Here is a 20466-nt window from a genome sequence, read left to right as displayed (position 1 = left end):
CGTAGGTTTTAGTAAACTGTTATAGCTCATAAATATTTATAGGGTATTTCAGACACAAATTTAGGAAACAGACATCTATTACAGCACACAGACGTTAAAAAGGTAAATAGCATTATTAACAAATCTAGATGAAAATTTACTGACACAAGTTAATACAGTATATGGTAATTATGCTTCAAGACCAGTTATAAAATTATCCCTTTAGTGCTGATTTCAGTTAATCTTCACAAAGTAATCATTGTGCTTGATAGGCTGTACAATAAAAAAGAAAATGGACTAAACAGTAGAATGTTTGAAGATTTAAATCAATGGACAACAGGAAAAGGTTTCATTTGCTATAAGAGAGAGACATCATGGTACAATAAACCACCAGTTCATAAGGTAAACAACATAGGCAATAGACAATGTAATTTTACCTTTACATCATACAGAGATAGGGAAGAAAAATACTCAGGGTTAACAGTTTGTACTCCGTCTAATTTAAAAGACTCACAGAGACAGGTTAAGGATGTGTATGGCATTTTCCCCATGCTTTTATGGAACAGCAGGGTTAAAAGCGTTACCTGGCCTAATCAGTTTTAGATACCACAGAATTAAAAGACACTGATTTTCATAAAAATGCGCAGGTTTTAGATATATCATACACATATCAGGACTTAGACTTAAAGACTCTAAAGACTATGGATCTAAGTAATAGGGTAATTACTTCAATCCAAACAGGCCATAAATACTCAAGTGACACCTAGTGGTCAATATTGAAATTGTAAGTTTATTTACCATATACAAGAAATTTTTTTTCAGATTATGAGTCAGGTGACATAAAGCAGTATATTCAAAACATAGTACAACAGTTAACAATACAGATATCAGATAACTACAAAAGAAGGTTCCTGTAAACCTTCATCGGGGACCTCATGGGGGAGCAGTTAGAGTGAGGATATTCTTAGTGAATTCACTATAGTACATTAAGGTAGAAAGCAGGCCTGGAACTATGGAGTCAGACATGTGTTTTCATGTATGCATTTAGTTTAATGGAAAGACAATTCATTAGAAAGGAAAGATAAATTCCCAGATTTACTAATCTTCCATGCACGACTAGTCTAGTCCTGCATGGAAGCAGCCATTTAAGAGGAGCACAGCAGCGCACCATGCATATTAATGAAGGTGTGCTGCCTGAACTCATAATCCTACATGGAGCTTGTATGAGTGCAGGGGGCATGTCTGAGAGCAGACCTCTCAGAATAAACATGCCCCTGCAAAGTAGAACAGCAGAAAGTGTAAATAAATAAGCAAGACTGCTCATCGGTGTCTGCATATCCCCACCAACAGTCCCCCATGTGTACAACAGCAACAGAACATAATAAAAAGAAGTAACCCCTTTATTTATTTGTAAAACTCTAAGTACAGCTAACCATAGGTGCGCAGGTGTGCCCATCGCTGAGCTATGGTTAAAGCAGCTTAAAAGGCTGAAGAGGATAACAAGGAAGATATATATGCCAATGAAGCAGCACAGCAATAGTGTAGTGGGCAGAGCATCCACCTAATGAGCATGTATTCCCGGTTTGAGTCCCACTGCAGCACGTACCATTTTCCATGTGAAATCTGTATATGAACATTTTTTCACATTGTTTGCTTTATAACCTACTAAATAACATGTAAATGTGAACTGGAGTACTGCACTAAATGCACATGTGATGTGTCAGCGTCATAATGAATATGGCACTAGTAAGCAGGTTTAAGCACAAATATATAAGCACTAGTAAGCGTGTTGAAGTGCGGTTGTGCGGGAGTAAGCATTACCTACACAGATTAAGCAAAATAAAAGCTAACTGAGTGTAAGACACTGTAACCTGAAGTTGGCAGTGCTTACCTCTGTGCAAACCCACACAAACCCACTTACAACTGCTTTAAAGTACCTTACACACTCAGTATTCAACCACCGGTGTTCTGCACCACCAACAAAATAAGCAGCTCCTGCAAGGCTTGAACCAAGGACCCTGCACACCATAGACAAAGGGATTTACCACTAAGCCAGACAGATACAAATAATGTTAATGTTGTCAGAAACATATCCAGTCCAGTCATTAAACAGCACAGAGAATGTATACCTACAGCTAGATGGATGTGTGTGTGCAAATATATTACTATCTAAATGGATACAACATATCTATAGATGTAGTCACACACACACACACACACACACACACACACACACACACACACACACACACACACACACACACACACATATATATATATATATATATATTCAGAGATATATACAAATTTATGAACAGATATAATTAAATAAAATTAAATAAAAAACAATTCAAAAGAAATTGCTGCTAGCCTTGTATATGCTCATTTCCGTTGAATAGAAAACGAATGAATATAAAATAAAAAGCAGAGCGAAGCAAAAAGCAAGTACTTCCACATATAATAATCCAAGACAGAGGCACAGTATACTAACCTCGAAAAAGGGCATAGCAAAATTAATTTAAAGTGGGTGGCAAAAGCCAAACATACTCTGGCTAGGCTTATAAATGCCCTAGGGCAGATAGCCTAGTATGAACCTATGAACCTATAAGAGTCTTTATTGTAAAATGTGACACAGATAAGCGCTTTTGCAAATAGCTTCATCAGATCTCTCATAATGCCCAAGGTAACATTCTTTTTATATACACAATTAATTCGAAGAAGTAATTAAACTTGATTAAGAAGTTCTCATTTAAAGGTATACAACTCAAAATAGATCTATCTAAGCTCTAAATCCAATATATTAGTGCAAATAATAATATAAAATCAAATAAAAATATATATGAATCTATACAAAAAAAAAAAAAAATATATATATATATATATATATATATATATATATATATATAATATGTTTAATAAATTTATAAAAGCATATGTATATTTAAATATAAAAATAAGTGAATTTAATATAGAGGGTTTCATAATAATGATTAGTATATAATCACTTAACATTTCTACATTGTCTAAGTTTAGGTTTTATTGAGGCCCTTTCATTCAGGCCTCGTCCTCTGTCTGACTTCAGTAGGATAATCCACTCTGTTCCCTTACTCTCTGTATATGTTACAATATCACCTCCTCTAATATTAGGGGTTATAACCTGTAATACTCTAAACAAGAATGTATGTTCTTCATTATATAATGCTATATGCTTAGCTAATGCGTTGTGATTAGAGCCCTTTCTGATGTGATAAAGGTGCTCTCTCATTCTGTCTCTAGATGGGCGATTCGCCTTCCCGACATAAAATGATGAACATAATTGACAGACAGCCAAGTATATAACATGAGGAGTCATACAATTCGCTTCAGCATTAATATTAAAACTCCTAAGTAAATCAGGATGCATAAATTCTGTACTACTATCAATAAAGGAGCAAAAATTACAATTACCGCAAGGTTTAGTGCATCCAATATTTCTATCATACTTGTCAGGTTTCTGGTAACATAGTATTCTTTTTAAATTATGTTTATTCCTCAAAAGAAAACTTGGTATCTCTCCTACTATTTGTTTTATCTCATCATATACCTGTAGGATATCCCAATATTTATTAAGAATGGATTTGATGTCATAGTGGTCTGTTGAGAAAGAGGTAGAGAATTTAACATATTTCTGTCTATTAGTACATGGTATAGTATGTTCTATATTGCTAGGCCCAAAATAAGGCATAGCTTTTGTAGATCGTAGATTATTTGCTACATCTAGCTGGGGATTAATCTCTGCAATATCATAGCCTCTGCCTAGTAATCTCTGTCTCAGATCATCCAATTCAGAGTTAAAGCCATTTTCTGTATAATTCAGCCTTGAAGCTCTAATAGCTTGTCCCCCTCATAATGTTCTTAAAAACATAGGGTGGATGCATACTAGATCTAGATAGTAATGTATTACGATGACAAGATTTACGATAGACTCCAGTGTTTATGAGATTACCATGTAATCTCTCAACATATATGTCCAAGAATTCAATCCTATTTACTGATGATTTCATCGTAAACTTAAGGCATGGAATTAAACTATTCATGAGCAGATACATAGATTCAAGTTGACTAGTCGTTCCTTCCCATAGAACAAAGACATCATCAACGAAACATCTATAAAATGTAACATGCTCCTTAAAAAGTTGTTGTTCAAATAGTACTTCTTCTTCCCAGTGTGCTAAGAACATATTGGCGTAGCTATTGGCACATGAGGTACCCATAGCTACGCCATCTTTCTGTCTATATACGATATCCTTAAACATAAAGATATTATTCTCTAAAATTAGCTCTAGGAAATGAACAATTAAATCTATATAAACTGTAGTATAATCGCTATGATCATGTAAGTATTGTGAAATAAATGTAAGTCCAAGATCATTTGGGATCACTGTAAATAATGATTGTATATCAAATGTGACAAAGAGACAGTTTCTTTTAAGATCTTTATGCTTAATACATTCATAGAACTCAATTAAAAATTGCTTGGTGTCTCTTAATACTATATTATTTTTATTGAGAACATCCCGAAGATGTTTCTCAACAAATATAGACAGATGTTCCGTTATCCATCCATGACCTGAGACTATTGGTCTCATGGGTGGATTCGTGTGATCTTTATGTATCTTGGGTTGCCCTTGGATAACTGGAATAATAGGTGTTAAGATGTTCAAATAATCATATAATTCTTTCTCTATCAACTTACTTCTGTGAATGTTCAATAATGTGTCTCTAACATACCTTATAATATCATTAACAATATCATACGAAATAGGTTCATAAAATTTATCTTGCAATAGCAGAATCATCTTTCTTTCATAATCAGCCATATTCATAACTACAATACTACCACCCTTATCAGCTGGTCTGATTATGATGGTACTATTTTCTTGTAGTTTCTTTAAACTTTGTCTTTCTTTGTAAGTGAGATTGTCCATTCTCTTATATCTATTCTTCACAGGCCTATTTCCATAGTATAGGTGTAATTCATCTTCAGTTAGTTTACAATAAGCTTCTATTAAAGGATGATGGACAGGTATATAGTCACTTAAATTCTTAAACTTAAAGGAATTATTACATGTTACATTGTCAGTGGGCGTTTTGTACATTAGTCTCAACATGACATTTCTACAGAATAACTTTAAATCTATAATTGTATCAGTCAACTTACTATGGCTTTTAGGAATAAAATTCAAGCCCTTATTTAATAACTGAATGTCTTCACTACTTAATTCAAAACTGGATAAATTATGGACTAAAGTTTGTTGGTCCAAATTTTCTTCAGGGTATGATGAGTTAAAGTATCCCCTGAGAACTTCCTCTTCTGCCTTTTTCGACTCACAAAAAACGTGACCTCTGTGGGCCTTTGTCTATACGTATCGGTAGAGGAAAAGAAAGCTCAGTATTTACACTATTACTTAGATTGTCTGGTGTTCTCATTTTCTTAGGTCTAACTACAGTTTCAGAGTCCATTCCAGGCAATGTTGGTTTATCTTTAACTACACGTACATTCGGGTATAAATTATTACTTGAGTCTACACTAGGATGAATAATGTGTATAACGTCAGTAGAGTCATTACAATTAATATTATCAGTTGTTATATCATGTATTGATTCCTCATTTCTCAAGCCCCTATGTTGTGTTCGTCCAGCGGAATCAAACTGTTCATTCAAATTGGAGGTCTTATTGTCCATATCATTACTGTCATTATTATCACAAACACCATCATTTAAATTTGAGCAACCTTTAACAGCAGAATTATTGTTAGTATTGCTCACACAAGTATTGCTATTATTAACACCAATGCCAGTATTTAAAATGCTATTATTGCTATTTACATTAGCATCAATGGTACGTCCATGTGTTAATCTTGGCCAAGTAAAGACATGGCCCAATTTAAAATCTTTAATATCCCTTGCAGCTTTATTTCACTTTTGCTGTAGCAATTTCCTCTCAAAGGCTGAAATACAGTCTAACAAGTTATCTAGCAATGGTCTTACCAACTCAATTGGGAAGTCATCAAACAACTCACATTGTTTAAAGTTTATTGTTTGTACTAACTTCTCTTCTTCCGGAGTAAAAAATTATATTAACAGTTGGAGGTATTTCCGACTCAACTCAATGTTCAGTCGCTGCCATTTAGCCAACAGTTCCGGATAGTCCTTACCTTGAGTCGGCATCGTGAACACGCGTAACCCTCTAGGAATAATGTTCTGATCCAAACAGTACTGAAAATGTATGCGTTACGTTTGTAAACACTTCAGTTTCATGAAATCCTTCTCAATCCCATCGAGCAAAGTATGTAGCCTTTCTGAGTCGACAGTCGCTTCAGTAGTGTCACTAGTGGCTGCCTCGTTGTTAAAGAAACAGGAGGCATTTGCGGCATCTTTAAGATGTTGTTGAAGTCTCCGTTGTACACATTCACTCCCACGGTCTTCACCTCTGGGGTTATAATCCAATTCGATATTTGCTATCCCAGTAACTTGCTCAGGTTAGCAGCAAAGATAAAATTAAATAAAATTAAATAAAAAACAATTCAAAAGAAATTGCTGCTAGCCTTGTATATGCTCGTTTCCATTGAATATAAAACGAATGAATATAAAATAAAAAGCGGAGCGAAGCAAAACGCAAGTACTTCCACGTATAATAATCCAAGAGTCTTTATTGTAAAATGTGACACAGATAAGCGCTTTCGCAAATAGCTTCATCAGATCTCTCATAATGCCCAAGGTAACATTCTTTTTATATACACAAATTAATTCGAAGAAGTAATTAAACTTGATTAACAAGTTCTCATTTAAAGGTGTACAACTCAAAATAGATCTATCTAAGCTCTAAATCCAATATATTAGTGCAAATAATAATATAAAATGTATGTATTTAAATCTGTGATGCATAAATAAAGATGCAGATGAAATTAGTTTAAATTGGTAGGGACATAATGGGAGAGTATTATGTATACATAGGGAGCTATAAACAGAGATCGGCATTTAATGTACATTGAAATCAGAGGCAAGGCAGCAACTAATAAACATAACAAAGTTGTATAACTGAGGTCACATGGGAACATGTTTCAAAGTCCGTTCACCTAGAAACACTAACAGCTAGGCATTTCCAGAAATGATGGGGACAAAACTAAAAAAGTGTGAAAGTATTGGCAACAATTATTATTTGCTGGTTGGGACCAGAATTCACAAGATGATAAAGTGCCGAAGACCAGTAAATAACCAAAAAATAGCAACTTCACCATGGAGGAAGAGTAAAACCTGACTTTATTAAACTAAATTTAAAACATGTTTACTGGTTAAGTGCTTTCATCTGTATAATTTCAGACTTCTTGAACTCTGAAATTATACAGATGAAACCGCTTAACAAGTAAATTTGTTTTAACTTGAGTTTGAAAAAGTCTGGTTTTAATCTTCCTCTGTGGTGAAGTTGCCGTTTTTTGGTTGTTGAGATGCTAAAGTGATCAAAATGAGTAAGGAGAAGAAAGAGTGTACCAATAAGGATTGTACAGTGGTGTTCTAATTAAGCAGAACAGACTAGGCACAAAGCGGAGCAATAGCTGCATAATTCTGAATGGTGGGCTTAATCGACCACAAATGTGGAGCGTTCCACACAATCCGGAGCACTTGGCTGCTTAGCATTCTACAGCTGTCTGATGTAATTAATATGTGACAAAGGTTATTAATATTACACCACACACAGACTAACAGTCTGTAAAACACAACATAGTAATACCTCACATCCAAACGAAGTAGATACTTCTACATTAGAACCATCAACACCATGCCCCCTGATAACTTTCCTAGTCCACTGAGCCAAACAAGATGTGTGACAATAAGGGATCAATCATCAAACAATCAACATGATAAATATGTACATTGTTAGTCCTGCATTATGTAAGACATAGTATGTTTAAGGAACCTCTATATGAGTGCCCTGAGACTGCCTGGACTGCTGATATATCATTGCTAAGTTACATTTAGAGCAGTTGTAAGGGAATACTGGGGGTGGGGGAACAACACCACATGTTCTGCTGGGATACACAGTAGTCCAGATATCTTGGAACCCCAGTGTTTAACGTCTCCCCTGACTGATGTGCTGAATATTTCATACACAAGGTCTAGTGAATTTTAAAGGACATGTGATAGTGAAATGGGTATCTGCAGTTCCATGTGGATGTTACTTCTGTCCAAATAGCTCACTATATTTACATGCATAAATGTATCAGATCCATACATACTATGTCATTTCATACTAATCCTTACAAGTACTGTGTAGATTACAGACTTACCAAGTGAATGCAGCAGTTTACAGAACTGCATTTCAGGGCTGACTCTGTCTGATGCAAGCAGTGCACAGCCAATACGCGGATAGGTACAGGTTGTGTGAGTTGCCTGGCATCAATTTTAATATATGTATGTGAGTAAGAGTAAGGTGTCAGTCCCTAGGTCCCTAGGTTGTCAGTGAATGTGCTATGCATTGTCTCTTAGTCAAAGACAGGGAGTACTGAGCACACCTATGTCTACCTACAGGGACATCAGAAGGGGTTCCTCCTCCTGTGACTGTGGCTGTGGTGATGTAGGCACTGGTGGGGGGCTGTGTATCCCTTCCTTTTGCTGATCCTGATGCAGCTGTTTCCACAGGATCATATTGTGTAGCATAGCACATACTGTGAACATATGTGCACATGTGGCTGGAGAGTACTACAGGGCTCCACCAGATATATCTAGACACTGTGACTTCAGCAGCCCAAACGCATGCAGTGTGATATTCCTAGTTTGTGCACATGCCTTATTATGGCACTCTTCTTTGTGTGTGTGTGTGTGTGTGTGTGTGTGTGTGTGTGTGTGTGTGTGTGTGTGTGTGTGTGTGTGTGTGTGTGTGCGCGCATTTCTGATAGGTGTCATCATCCACGGTTCTAGGGAGTAGCCAGCATCCCCCAGTAAATGGGCCATGTGGGATGTCCACCCTAGCAAACATCTGGTACAGCTGAGATGTGTGCCAAATATGGGAGTATGATAACTGCCAGGATTGCCAGCACACATTCATGATAATCCCCTGGGCATTGCATATGAACTGCCAGTTGCTGGAGAGGTACCCCTTGTGGTTAGCCTAGATTGTACCCTGCTCGCCAGGTGGGGCCTTGATGTGTACATGAGTGCAATCTATGACACCCAGTACTTCAGGGGCAGTGTGCTACATGGTAGAAGTATTGTGTAATGCTGGCCCTTGCCGCAGGGGTGAGGGGGGAAAGATATGTGCTCACTGGCATGTGGTAGCATGGCATCCAGGAATTGGTGGAGTATCCTGGATGCAGATGCCTCTGAGACCCCCATCTTGTCCCTAGTTGGTCTTTGTAAAGTACCTATAGCTAGTATTCTAAGGGCTACACATACCTTTGTTTCCACTGGGATGGGTTCTCCTCAGTTGGCTCTGGGTCTGAGTTGAGGGTGGCAGAGCTCAGTGAGTTCTTATAGTATGTCCCTGTTCACCCTGTAGTACTCTACAATCTCCACCTCATGTAGCTCCTGAAAAGTTACCCTGGGCCTGAACAGTCTTCTCCTTCTCTGCCTAGACCTATTGTCAGCAGCACCAGCAACATTGACTTCAGCATCTAGCACATACAGATGTATCAGAACTGCAGCAGCCCCTAGCATTTTCACAGTTAAAATTCTCAAGTCTATACTCCAATGGTCCAGACTATTGTGGGAAATCAGAATGTAGGGTGTATGCATACTTCATACAGGTCTGCTGTATGTGGAGAATGTGTGATCAGCAAACTATGATGCATTTTACATGCCTACAATTACATTAACATCATTTAATGCCTTATTTCATAGGTTCATAGGTTCATAGGTTCATAGGTTCATACTAGGCTATCTGCCCTAGGGCATTTACAAGCCTAGCCAGAGTGTGTTTGGCTTTCACCACCCATTTTAAATGAATTTTGCTATGCCCTTTTTCGAGGTTAGTATACTGTGCCTCTGTCTAACAGTGACACAGAAGTGATACCCGGGGTAAACCTATGATCTCCCATCCACTCATCAAGATTCCTCTTGAAGAGAGTCAATGAGGGACTCTGCCTAACCTGGACTGGGATTTTATTCCAGAGTGAAGGAAGCCTCTGGGTTATGAATCTGTCCCTCCAGCATGTCCTATTTATTTCAGTGCTGAGGTTCAAGTCTCTCGAGCACGAGCTCGATGGGATTTGGATTTTCTGAGGTGCAGCATGTCCATTAATTCTGGGTTGGACATGGCTTTATACGTCAGGCACAGATCGCCTCTGAGCAGGCGGTATGCCACTGAGTAGAGCTGGAGTTTCTTTAACCGGGCAGCATATGGCATCTGTTTGAGCCCTTTGATCCTCTTGGTGAGGTACTTTTGGGGTCTTTCCAGTTGCTGCAGGTGTCTGGTAAGGTACATCTCAAAAGGGGCATTGTACTCAATTATGGGCCTGATGAGGGATGAGTAAAGAGGCACGATGACCTCCCCTGATCTAGATGTGAATCCCTTCATGATTAGGTGGGCTATATAAAATGTTTTTCTAACCACTTTGGCCACGTGGTTGTCGAATGAGAGATTGCTATCACCTTGGGTCCCCAGGTCCCTAATTACTTCTTCCGTACTTAATGGATTACCACCTATGTGATAATTTGTGGCACTTTGTTTTTGCTAAAGGGGATGACTATACACTTTTTGCATTTAGCTTGAGGCCATGGCTCTGGCACCAATTGTCTGTTTCTATGTGGCCCTTTTGTAGGATGCTTGTGTCGGCTGGAGAGTCGATTATGGCACCCAGTTTGCAGTCATCTGCGAAATTGGTCAGCCACAGTCCTTCTGTGTGGGCCTGTACCTCCGAGAAATATATACCGAACAAGAGAGGTCCCAGGACTGAGCCTTGTGGGACACCACTTGTAACTGGCTTGGAGTCTGACATGGCTCCAGCAATTCTAACCATGTGGGTTCTGTCCTTGAGCCAGTTTGCAACCCATCTAGTAACATGGGGGTTTATATTTAAGCTGGTGAGCTTATCTATAATGCCTGAGTGGGGTATTGTATCGAAGGCTTTTGCAAGGTCCAGGTAGGCTGTGTGGACCACCTTCCCCTCGTCAATGGCCTTGGTGACTGTTTCAAAGAAATCAACCAGGTTTAAGAGGCAGGATCTGCCCTTAACAAAGCCGAACTGGGTAGGATCCAGTGTCTGTAAGTCCCCAATAGCTTTATTTATGAGATCCATGATGATCCTTTCCATAGCTTTGCAGACCAAGCTAGTCAGGCTTATGGGGTGATAGTTTCCAGGATTCGTTGAGGCACCACCTTTGTGGAGAGGGACCACTGTTGCTGTACGCCACTCTTTGGGTACATATCCTGAAGTAAGGCTGAGATTGAACAGTAGTTTTATGTTTGGGTTTAGTTCTTCTTGGAGTTCATGTAGGATGCAGCCCAGGACACCGTCTGGTCCCATTGATGCTGTGTTTTTTGCTTTGGAGAGGGCGGCTCTTACCTGAGCATCTGAGATGTCAGGGGGGCAGCACTCTGCTGGGATAGATATTTGCCCTTTTGGTGGGGAGTTGGGGAGAAGTTTGCGCTGAACCTGTCAGCTAGGATGTTGGCAATGTCTGTGGGTTCGGTGTATTTTTTGTCATTTTGGACTAATTCTGAGCATATCTGGGAATTCCCACCCAGGTTCCTAACATAACTAAAGAAAGCCTTGTGATTATCCTTAGTGTCCTGTGCAATTTTTCTCTCGAAGCTAACCTTAGACGATTTTATGAGTGCCCATAGTTTTTTGCTAATACTGATCAGAGATGCCTTCCCTTTTTGGGATTTTGCTCTATCATGTAGTAGCTTCCTCCTTCTATTGTATAATTTGTTTATGGCTGGGGTCCACCAGACAGGAAGTCTGCCTTTGGAGGATCGGGTCTTGGTTTTATTTGGGATTGCATGATCCATGCATTCCTGAAGGTGTTCATAGAATGCGTTTATAAAGGATTCTGCGGTGTGGGCCATATTTTCCACAGGCTCGGGGGCTTTGAAGGATTCCACCTCGGTTTTGAGGAGTGCGAAATTTGCTTTAGAGAAGTTTTTCACTCTGGTTTTCTGGGCAGGGGCTGGGGTCGGGATGTGAATATCCAGTGAGATTAGTTTATGGTCCAGTGAGGGATACACTTCTGGTCTGGAGCATAGAGTCCCCATGTTGGTGATGATCAGGTTCAGTATGTTTTCCCCTCTTGTGGGAGTGGTAACAAGTTGTTCCATAGCATTTGAGTTTATAAATTCTAGGAACCTTTGGGCTAGGGTGTTGGAGCTAAAGTAATGCTCCCAGTCTATGTTTGGGTAGTTGAAGTTGCCCAATATAATGGTGTTTGGAGAGACCTTCATATTTTCCAGTGTTCTCAGGAAGGCCGAGTGGGGTTCCTGGGTTTGGGAGGGTGGTCTGTAGCAGGCTATAAACTGGAAGGCAGTTTTACCCACTGTTAGTTGCACATGGATAGTCTCTGATGCTTCGTGCTGTGCCACCAACCTTTGACAAATATTGATACCCCCCCTCCTTTTGTGGTTCGGTCCAAGTTTTGGGGCCGAAAAACATCGTATGAGGTATAACCTGGTAGTGCTGGGGTGCTCTCGGGAGCCTTGAACCAGGTTTCTGTTACTGCACAGATATCGATGTTCTCCATGCTAAGGAGAGTTTTGAGTGCATGCATCTTGAGGTTTAGACTTCTGGCATTGAGTAGCATTACTCTTAGTTTCTTATCCCTTGTGATACCTATGGAGGTGGGTTTGTCTTTTGAGCCTTGCCTAAAAAAGACACTATGGGGGAAGCAAGAGCCTTTGCCAATATCCGAAATCCCATGGGTGACAGGTGCAAGCCGTCCCTAGTGAAGCATCGCGGCTTGTCGAGCATGTCATCCCAGGCTGACAGGCATTGGATCCCCTTTGAATGACACCAATACTTAAGCCAGTTTTTGAAATTGATCATCTTGTCTTCATATTGTGGCATCATTCTTGGTGAGGGTAAGATGCTACTCAAGGTCAGGGTCATACTGGCCTGGGCTACATGCTCAGAGAGCTCCTCTATGTTTCTTTTCATGTAGTCCAGGGAGGTACGTCTCAGGTCATTCACACCAGTATGGACAATGACCGAGTCATATTTGTTCTTGCCTTGGAGTGACCTGAGTGCTTGTGTTATATGGTGGATCCTAGCACCTGACAGGCAGCTCACTGTGACCTTCTCCTTGTTCAGCCTGGTGAGTGGGACGTCAGTGTGCCTGACGATAGAGTCACCTATTACAAGTGTATCAGGTGTGTTGTTTAGCCTTAAGGGCTGTGACTGTTCGGCACACTGGCTTTGTGAGCTATGTGTTGCACGTGTTTTGTTTTGGGGTAGCGGTTGCTTGGGTGTCTGCTTTGGAAGTTTCTGCTGCTTAGGCAGATTTTTATTTAGAGCCTCCGAGTATGTTTTTGTGTGTTTATTTGTTTGGTTTGCTGTCGTGGTAGGTCTATGTGAGACTGGAATCGTAGTGAGTGTGGTTTTCTTCTCCTCCTTACTGGTTACGCCAGTACTGAGTTGAGAGAGCTTAGCCTCCAGTTTGGCTATATGGTTGCATCTCTCACATGTGTTGGAATTTGTTGGGAGGAGGAGAGGGTTGTCTGTGTACATGAGGCAGTTGTAACACTGCCTCAAGATTCCCAGATTCACCAGCTGGACCGGAGAGGAGATTGACAACTGATCTTTGGACATGCTAGAACAGTATTGGGAATTCCTTTATAATTGAAAAAAAGGGCCAATGGGGAACAAGGTACACAAGGGGAGTTTGTGAGGGTGTAGTGCTTTTAATTTTTTAGTGCTGACTTATATAATTGCTTTAGTGAGCAAGTGCCAGGTAACTTAAATGCAATGTGTTACAGGTAACTTAAATGCAAAAACGACAAACAATAACTTTCTTTCAAGTGAAACAAGGAAATAAGTACAGTAAGCAATGCAGATATCACTAGGGATCCACAGAAGCGCTGAAAAGGGTTCACTTGACCATCTGTCCTTCTGAAGTGTGATAACTACTGCAGTCCTCCATTCATGAGGTACAAAGTCTGTTTTGAGGTATAGTTGAAAAATGACTCACGTTGTCCTAACAGGTCATGTTTCAGTGTATTTAGGAGGTATGCCAGGATATTGTCAGGGCCCGTTCAGGCTGTGTTTATGACCTTAGTGAGTTCAGCCAGGACCTGTTCCTTGTTAATAGTTGGGGGGGATGGGCTTATGCTAGTAGGTATTTCATGGGAGAGGGAGGGAGTGACGGGTGATATTTGAGTTGAATATGTCAGGCAGCATATTCACTGTGTCACTCTGATCAATGAAGGTGGCACAACCGACCACCAGTTTGACACACTACTGTGTGTTGCCTTTGAGATTTTGGACATACCTCTGGAAGGTCTTGTGAGGCTATCTTGATGTCATAACTGGCTTTGTTGGACTTGATTAGTTGTCTTAGTTTCTTGTTTTACTTAATTAGACAGCACTTATCATTATAAGTACTTCTTGCTTTAAGCTGTGAATGTTTTCCTTTTGTTATGTACCCAACTGAGGTTGGATTCCAACAGTGTGGTTTGTTTTTATAGTTTATTTTGGGTTTACTTCTATTAGTGCAACTTTTATGCTGCCATTTACATGGTTGTACAGGGTCTCTGTGAAAAATTCAGCATACGTTGCTGTGAACTCAGGGTTAGGAGGGACATTGAATTTTGACAAACTATCATTAAATTGGATGTAGTTTGCTTTAGGATATTTCCCAACTGTTACAGAGTATGCAGAAATTAACAAACTGATTATTATTTTGAAGGCGACAGCTTTGTGGTCTGACCTCACAAGCGAGGAATTGAAACTGGTGGGTTTTGTGCTCTCACATATTGGTGAGCATGGGGTTTGGTATGTTTGACCCACTGGTGATTGTGCACACTATCTGGTCAAGAGTAATTGTGTTAATAAAATCCAGGAATCATTGTGCCCGTGATTTTGAGGCTTTGTATGTTTTCCAGTCTACAGATGGGAGGTTAAAGTCTTCCATGAATAGAGATGGTATTTGGTTGGATGGTGAGTGTCTTCAGTAGGTCTGGGTACAAACTATGTTATTCTTGGAACATAGATGGTGACCCATAGCTTGCTAGGATATGGTGTGGGACTTTGTCTAAGGTGATTGGCATATGGATAAACTCCAGGATATCATCCTGTTTAACCAACCTAGAGGTATACTTGTTTTTAATGTAGATCAAGAAAACTTAACCTTTTGTCCCTCTCTGTGCAGCTGATGGTTTAAATGTGTGGAAGGCACTAAAACCTTGCACTGCTGGAGTACTTTCTGTGGCTTTAAGCCATATCTCAGCAACGGCACAGATGTTTATATTCTCTAGCATGAGGAGAGCTTGTAGGGGTAGAGTTTCTTGTTTGGGCTCCTAGTATTGAGCAGTAACACTTTTAGGTTTCTTTGGGTTTTATTTGTTATGTCAGTAAATTTGTCAGTTTTGGCATCGCCTAAAAAGGGCTCTAAGGGTAGATAAAGGTTTAGTAAATATTCAGAAGCCTAGGTGGAAACAGGTCCAGAGCATCCTTTGCAAAACAAGGTGGTTTGTTAACCATGATGTCCCATGCTGACAAATATGGAATCTCTCTGGCGTGACACGAGAAATGAAGGCAATTATTAAAGTCAGTCATCTTTTGCTCATATTGTGGCTTCCTTCGGGAAGGTAGAATGCTGCTCAATGCAAAGCACATACCTGCCTGAGTCACATATTCAGAGAGGTCAATAATGTCTCTCTTCATACAGTCCAGGGATTTATGTCTTAGATTATTTACACCCACATGGATTATGATATAATCTTACTGGTACCTGTGGTGTAGTGACTTGAGTGTGTGCATAACTTGATGGATCCTATCTCCAGATAAGCAACTAACCACTGCATTCTCCTTATTCAGTCTGGTGAATGAGGTATCCGCATGTCGAACAATGGAGTCCTAGGTAATGTGTCTGACTACCTTATGGGCTTTGCTCTTGGGGCATCACTGGGTGTAGGTGTATGTGTGGTGTTTGGTGGTGCTATTGATGAGTGCTTTAGAGATTGCTGAGGATAGGCATTGCCATTTATAGGCTTATGAGGTCTTTGAGGTTTGGGAAGGTTGCTTTTTAGTGCCTCAGCATAAACTGATCTGTGTGTGTAATGGACACTATATGTGGTGGGTGTAGTTTTTGTATTTATGACAACTTTGTTTGCATGAGATGTATTGTATATTAACAATTGTTTTAACCACTGGTTGGTTTCAGTACTTTTGGTCTTTCTATTTAAGAGAAGATTTCATTCAAGGGAAGCAGTAATGGGGAATGGATTTGCCTATATTACACAGCAGACTGTATACAGTCAACACAGTGCAGTTACTACAACTGAACAGTAAAATCAGTCAATTACAGCATGGATGTATAAAAGACTGTCTATATTTGAAGCTAAGAAAAATCTCTTTTCTATTTATGAGGCTTTCAATAACAATGGGTTTATAAAGAAGCTGATGAGTAGGGAAAATTTGGCCAGGGCACTCAAAAAATTCCACTATTTTCAACGTGCTGTGAGATCCTTGGCATCCATTTCAGTTAATACCAACTTTGGTAGATGGGAACCTCAATTTAAAGTATCCTCTGAAGGCAGGCACACTCAGGAGTGTAGCACCCCTTGAGCTATACTGCAGTGTCAGTAATATAAAATTAATCCATGTACCTTGGGTGTAGACCCCAAAACCTTACATGGTGGAGTTGCCTGGAGAGCACACAGGCAGGTTTTAAAGTAAATGCAGTGGTACCTTTAAGAGATGTCTGCAAGGAAATGTATAGGATTTTTCCCAAGCAGAGAAGGAAGTCTCCAGTGATGCGGTCATGGATACAAGTGCCTGACATGGCATTGCCTCATGTAGCATATCTAGGTTCATAGGTACATACTAGGCTAAAGATATATATTCTTGAGACATAGATGGTGACCTATAGCTTGCTAAGATATGGTAAGAAACTCTTTATAAGTTGATTTGCACATGGAAGAACTCCAAGGTCTCATCCTGTTTAATCAGTCTTGAGATATACTTGTTGCTAAAGTAAATCAAGACACCTTCACCTTTGGACCTTGTCTGTGTGGCTGATGGTCTAAATGTGTGGAAGGCACTGTAGCTTTGTACTGCGGGAGTACTTTCTGCAGCTTTTAGCCATGTGTCAGTAATGGCACAGATGTCTATTTTCTCCAGAGTGAGGAGAGCTTGTTGGGTGTGGAGTTTCTTGTTAGGGCTCCTAAAGGCACTCACAACAATATGCAATGCAAATGTTTGTGATCTAGGAGATTTTCTGGTCTACAGTTACTGCTGTTTCACTATGACATGATTAACTTAAGCTGGTTAGAGCAGAGTGTCAGGATGCCACCACAATATGTAACACTCAGAGATTACTTAAAAATGTCCCTGTGGCAGACACCCTAGAAATGCAGAAGGGGCTGTACAGGATGAGGTGAAGACTGTTGACCGGCATGTGAAAGTGTGGGATATGCTTTTCATCCAGTAAAAACAGGATAAGTGGCTTATAAATGGATGTTTAGTGGTCTGAATGGCAATTCAGCATACCCTTATAAAAATAATAAACAAACAAATAAATACAAATCAGTGGTAGGCATAAGGTGCCACAGTAGCTGAAGAAATGTACAGTATTTTTTGTAGCATAGAGTGACAATGAAAAGGAAGCAGAACATAACATAGTATGATCAGAAATAGCATGCCTATTAGAGAGTAGCTGCACTGTTTCAAGTACAGTCATTAAAGGAAAGTGACATTGTATAATCTGAGTAATGCAGCCAAAAGACAAAGGTTGTGTCCTTGCGATTAATACACCACTATAACAGAGTGAGGACTCCATAGCACATGGTCTAATAACAAGTATTGTACTGAAAAAAGAATTTTGACCCAGACATAATTTATAATTATTTTATTTATTTATTTTACATTTGTTTACCAGGAAAGTCTGAGTGGGCACATGTCCTTTTTCAGCAGAGGCCCAGGGAGAAAAGCTCCACATACTATACAATATAGGACAAATTACAGGATAATTATAAAACACAGGTTAGCTACAGTTGCAAAGCATCAGCAAGGCACATTCTGGTATAAAATACAATTGGATAATCACAGTAAAGCTCCATGTAATATACAATATATAACAGTTACAGGACAATTATAAAATACAGGGTAGATACATTTTTAAAGCATCAGCAAAGTATCGTCTGGTAAAAATACATTCAGATAATCACAGCAAAGTTACAGCTGGTAAAGGAATTACAAGTCAATTGTAAAAACACTGGGTAGATACATTTGGAAAACATCAGTAAAGTACAGCCTGGTAAAGTCTATCTGGAAGATCTCAGCAAGGTATAGTCTGGAATGAAGGATTGCTGACAGACTAGTATAATCAAAGAGGTTACCAGTTTTACAGTTATTTTGAGATAGATTAATATAGGTACGGTTGGTTAGGTCATGTAAAGCCTTTGATCTTTAATATGGTTAGCCAGGAGCAGAGCAGTGACACAGCCTTTTATTATCTAGGTGAGAGTTTAGTGTTTCCTTAAACTGGTATAGGGTTGTGGTGGATATTATATCCTGTGATAATTCATTCCAGTATTTGTCTATGTAATTTGAGGAAAGGCATTCACCAGCTTGGTTTTGGGGTTTGTTAGTCCTAATAAGGGGTTTGTTGGTAGATCCTAGGGTTTTAGTGGTAGTTTAAGGAGGTATTAGATGGCTCAGGGAAGGGGTTTTATCAGGATTATAGAAGAGTTTGTGGGCTATAGTTGGTTAAAGAGAAGGAGTTGAGGGAGTTCCAGCCAGTTAAGTTTTTTAAATGCTGTGCAGTTGTGTGATCTAGATGCTGAGTTTGTAGCATATCTGGTGATTTTATTGTAACAGGTTTCTGATTTTGCCAGTTCTGATTTTCTTAGGTTTATCAGTATAGGGGATGCATAGAGCAATGATAGGTACTACTGTATTAGGGAATGGTGATAATTCAGTACAGACTATCATTATGTTATAAAGGAGGGTTCCAATGTGTGACATTTGTCTCCAATAATGACAGTGCGACAGGGCTATCACATGTTCTACTTTATGTAGAATAGTGCCTATATGGGCAGTTGTGCACTGTGAAAGAACATCAAAATGGCAAATGTCCAGAGATTTTTAGGACAAAAATATAAATTTGCCTTGAATAGTTGCATAAAACCATTATTTTGTATTTAAACACCTAAATATTATATGGAACAGCATAAACAAATCAAATCAGTTACTTATATGTAAAAATGAAGGAGCTTTTCTCCCAGGGCCTCTGCTAAAAAGGAGAAATGTATGACCCAGTCAGACTTCCCCATTAAGCAAATGGAAATAAACAAATAATAAATGAATTCTACAAAAATTAACTTTTATTTTGACAATAAACTGAATTACGGTCCTTTGTACCAGCTGTACATCTGGCTTGTCCTCCAAAAACTAATATTTGTATAAAACAAGTCCCACTTTGAATACTTCGAGAGGGGGCAACTCTATAGTGACACTGTCCACAGTTATGCAAGTAGGGTTGCCACCTATCCATTTTTTTTCTGACTATTCAGAAATCAAACCGATTGTCCAGTAGTGGGAAAATACTTTACAAACTCTGTATTCTGTTTTAAGAAAGGAAACAGACTACTGGAGTATGTAAAATTGGTGGATTTACTATGTTTTTTTACAGAAAAGCATAGTAAATCAACAGAAAGCAGGCATCAGGAACGGGAAAAGAAGGTTCCCATCAGCTGATGTAATGACAACTTCACAAAATAGGTGAAACTTAAACAGGTGAAGGGGCAGAAATGGGCAGGGTTTTGGGTGATGTGAGGGGTGTGGCCTTGGTCCGGTTTTAGCCCTAATAAAAGGTGGCAACCCTATACGCAAGAGCAGTATATGAAGTCGGGTGACTGCACACATACAACACTTTGATGTATTTATCTTGTATTGCTTTGCCATGGGAGACAAAGCATTAGAGAGTATGAGGTAGTAACTAGGGTGGGATACTAGTCCTGTCACTGCTCTGAGATAGCTGTCTTGTGGGTGTTTTGGAATGGCAATCATAGTTTGAATGTCATTATGTATGACTATTACTATTATTATTATTATTATTATTATTATTATGTCAGACTGGGACTTATTCATTCATCAAGCATTACAAACTTTTACAATGTTAACAAAAAGCGTACACTGAATTATTTATTAGTTGTTTACAGGTAACAACAGTGGGACCAGACATAAATGCATACAGTTGTAAGATAGAAAGAGAAAAAAAGTGCTGAAGAACAAATTGTACAATGCAGTAAGTCACCAAAATCGACATGCATTCTAGATAATGCACTTTACTAGAAGA

At 39.2% G+C, this 20466-nt stretch overlaps 1 protein-coding gene across 1 annotated transcript in view; it reads right to left on the bottom strand.

Moving 5' to 3' along the window:
- LOC122790581 (extracellular calcium-sensing receptor-like) overlaps window positions 1-4946 on the bottom strand; it is a 497373-nt gene extending 492427 nt beyond the window's left edge. The window contains exon 1 of the mRNA XM_044058106.1: window positions 4750-4946. Coding sequence (XP_043914041.1) covers window positions 4750-4946 — 197 coding nt within the window. The remainder of the gene's footprint in view (window positions 1-4749) is intronic.
- Between the last annotated feature and the right edge of the window lie 15520 nt (window positions 4947-20466).

Source organism: Protopterus annectens, chromosome 16.part0, assembly GCF_019279795.1.
Source record: "Protopterus annectens isolate FY-2018-M chromosome 16.part0, PAN1.0, whole genome shotgun sequence".
Classification (NCBI taxonomy): domain Eukaryota; kingdom Metazoa; phylum Chordata; order Ceratodontiformes; family Protopteridae; genus Protopterus; species Protopterus annectens.
This window is presented reverse-complemented; position numbering and strand designations above follow the sequence as displayed.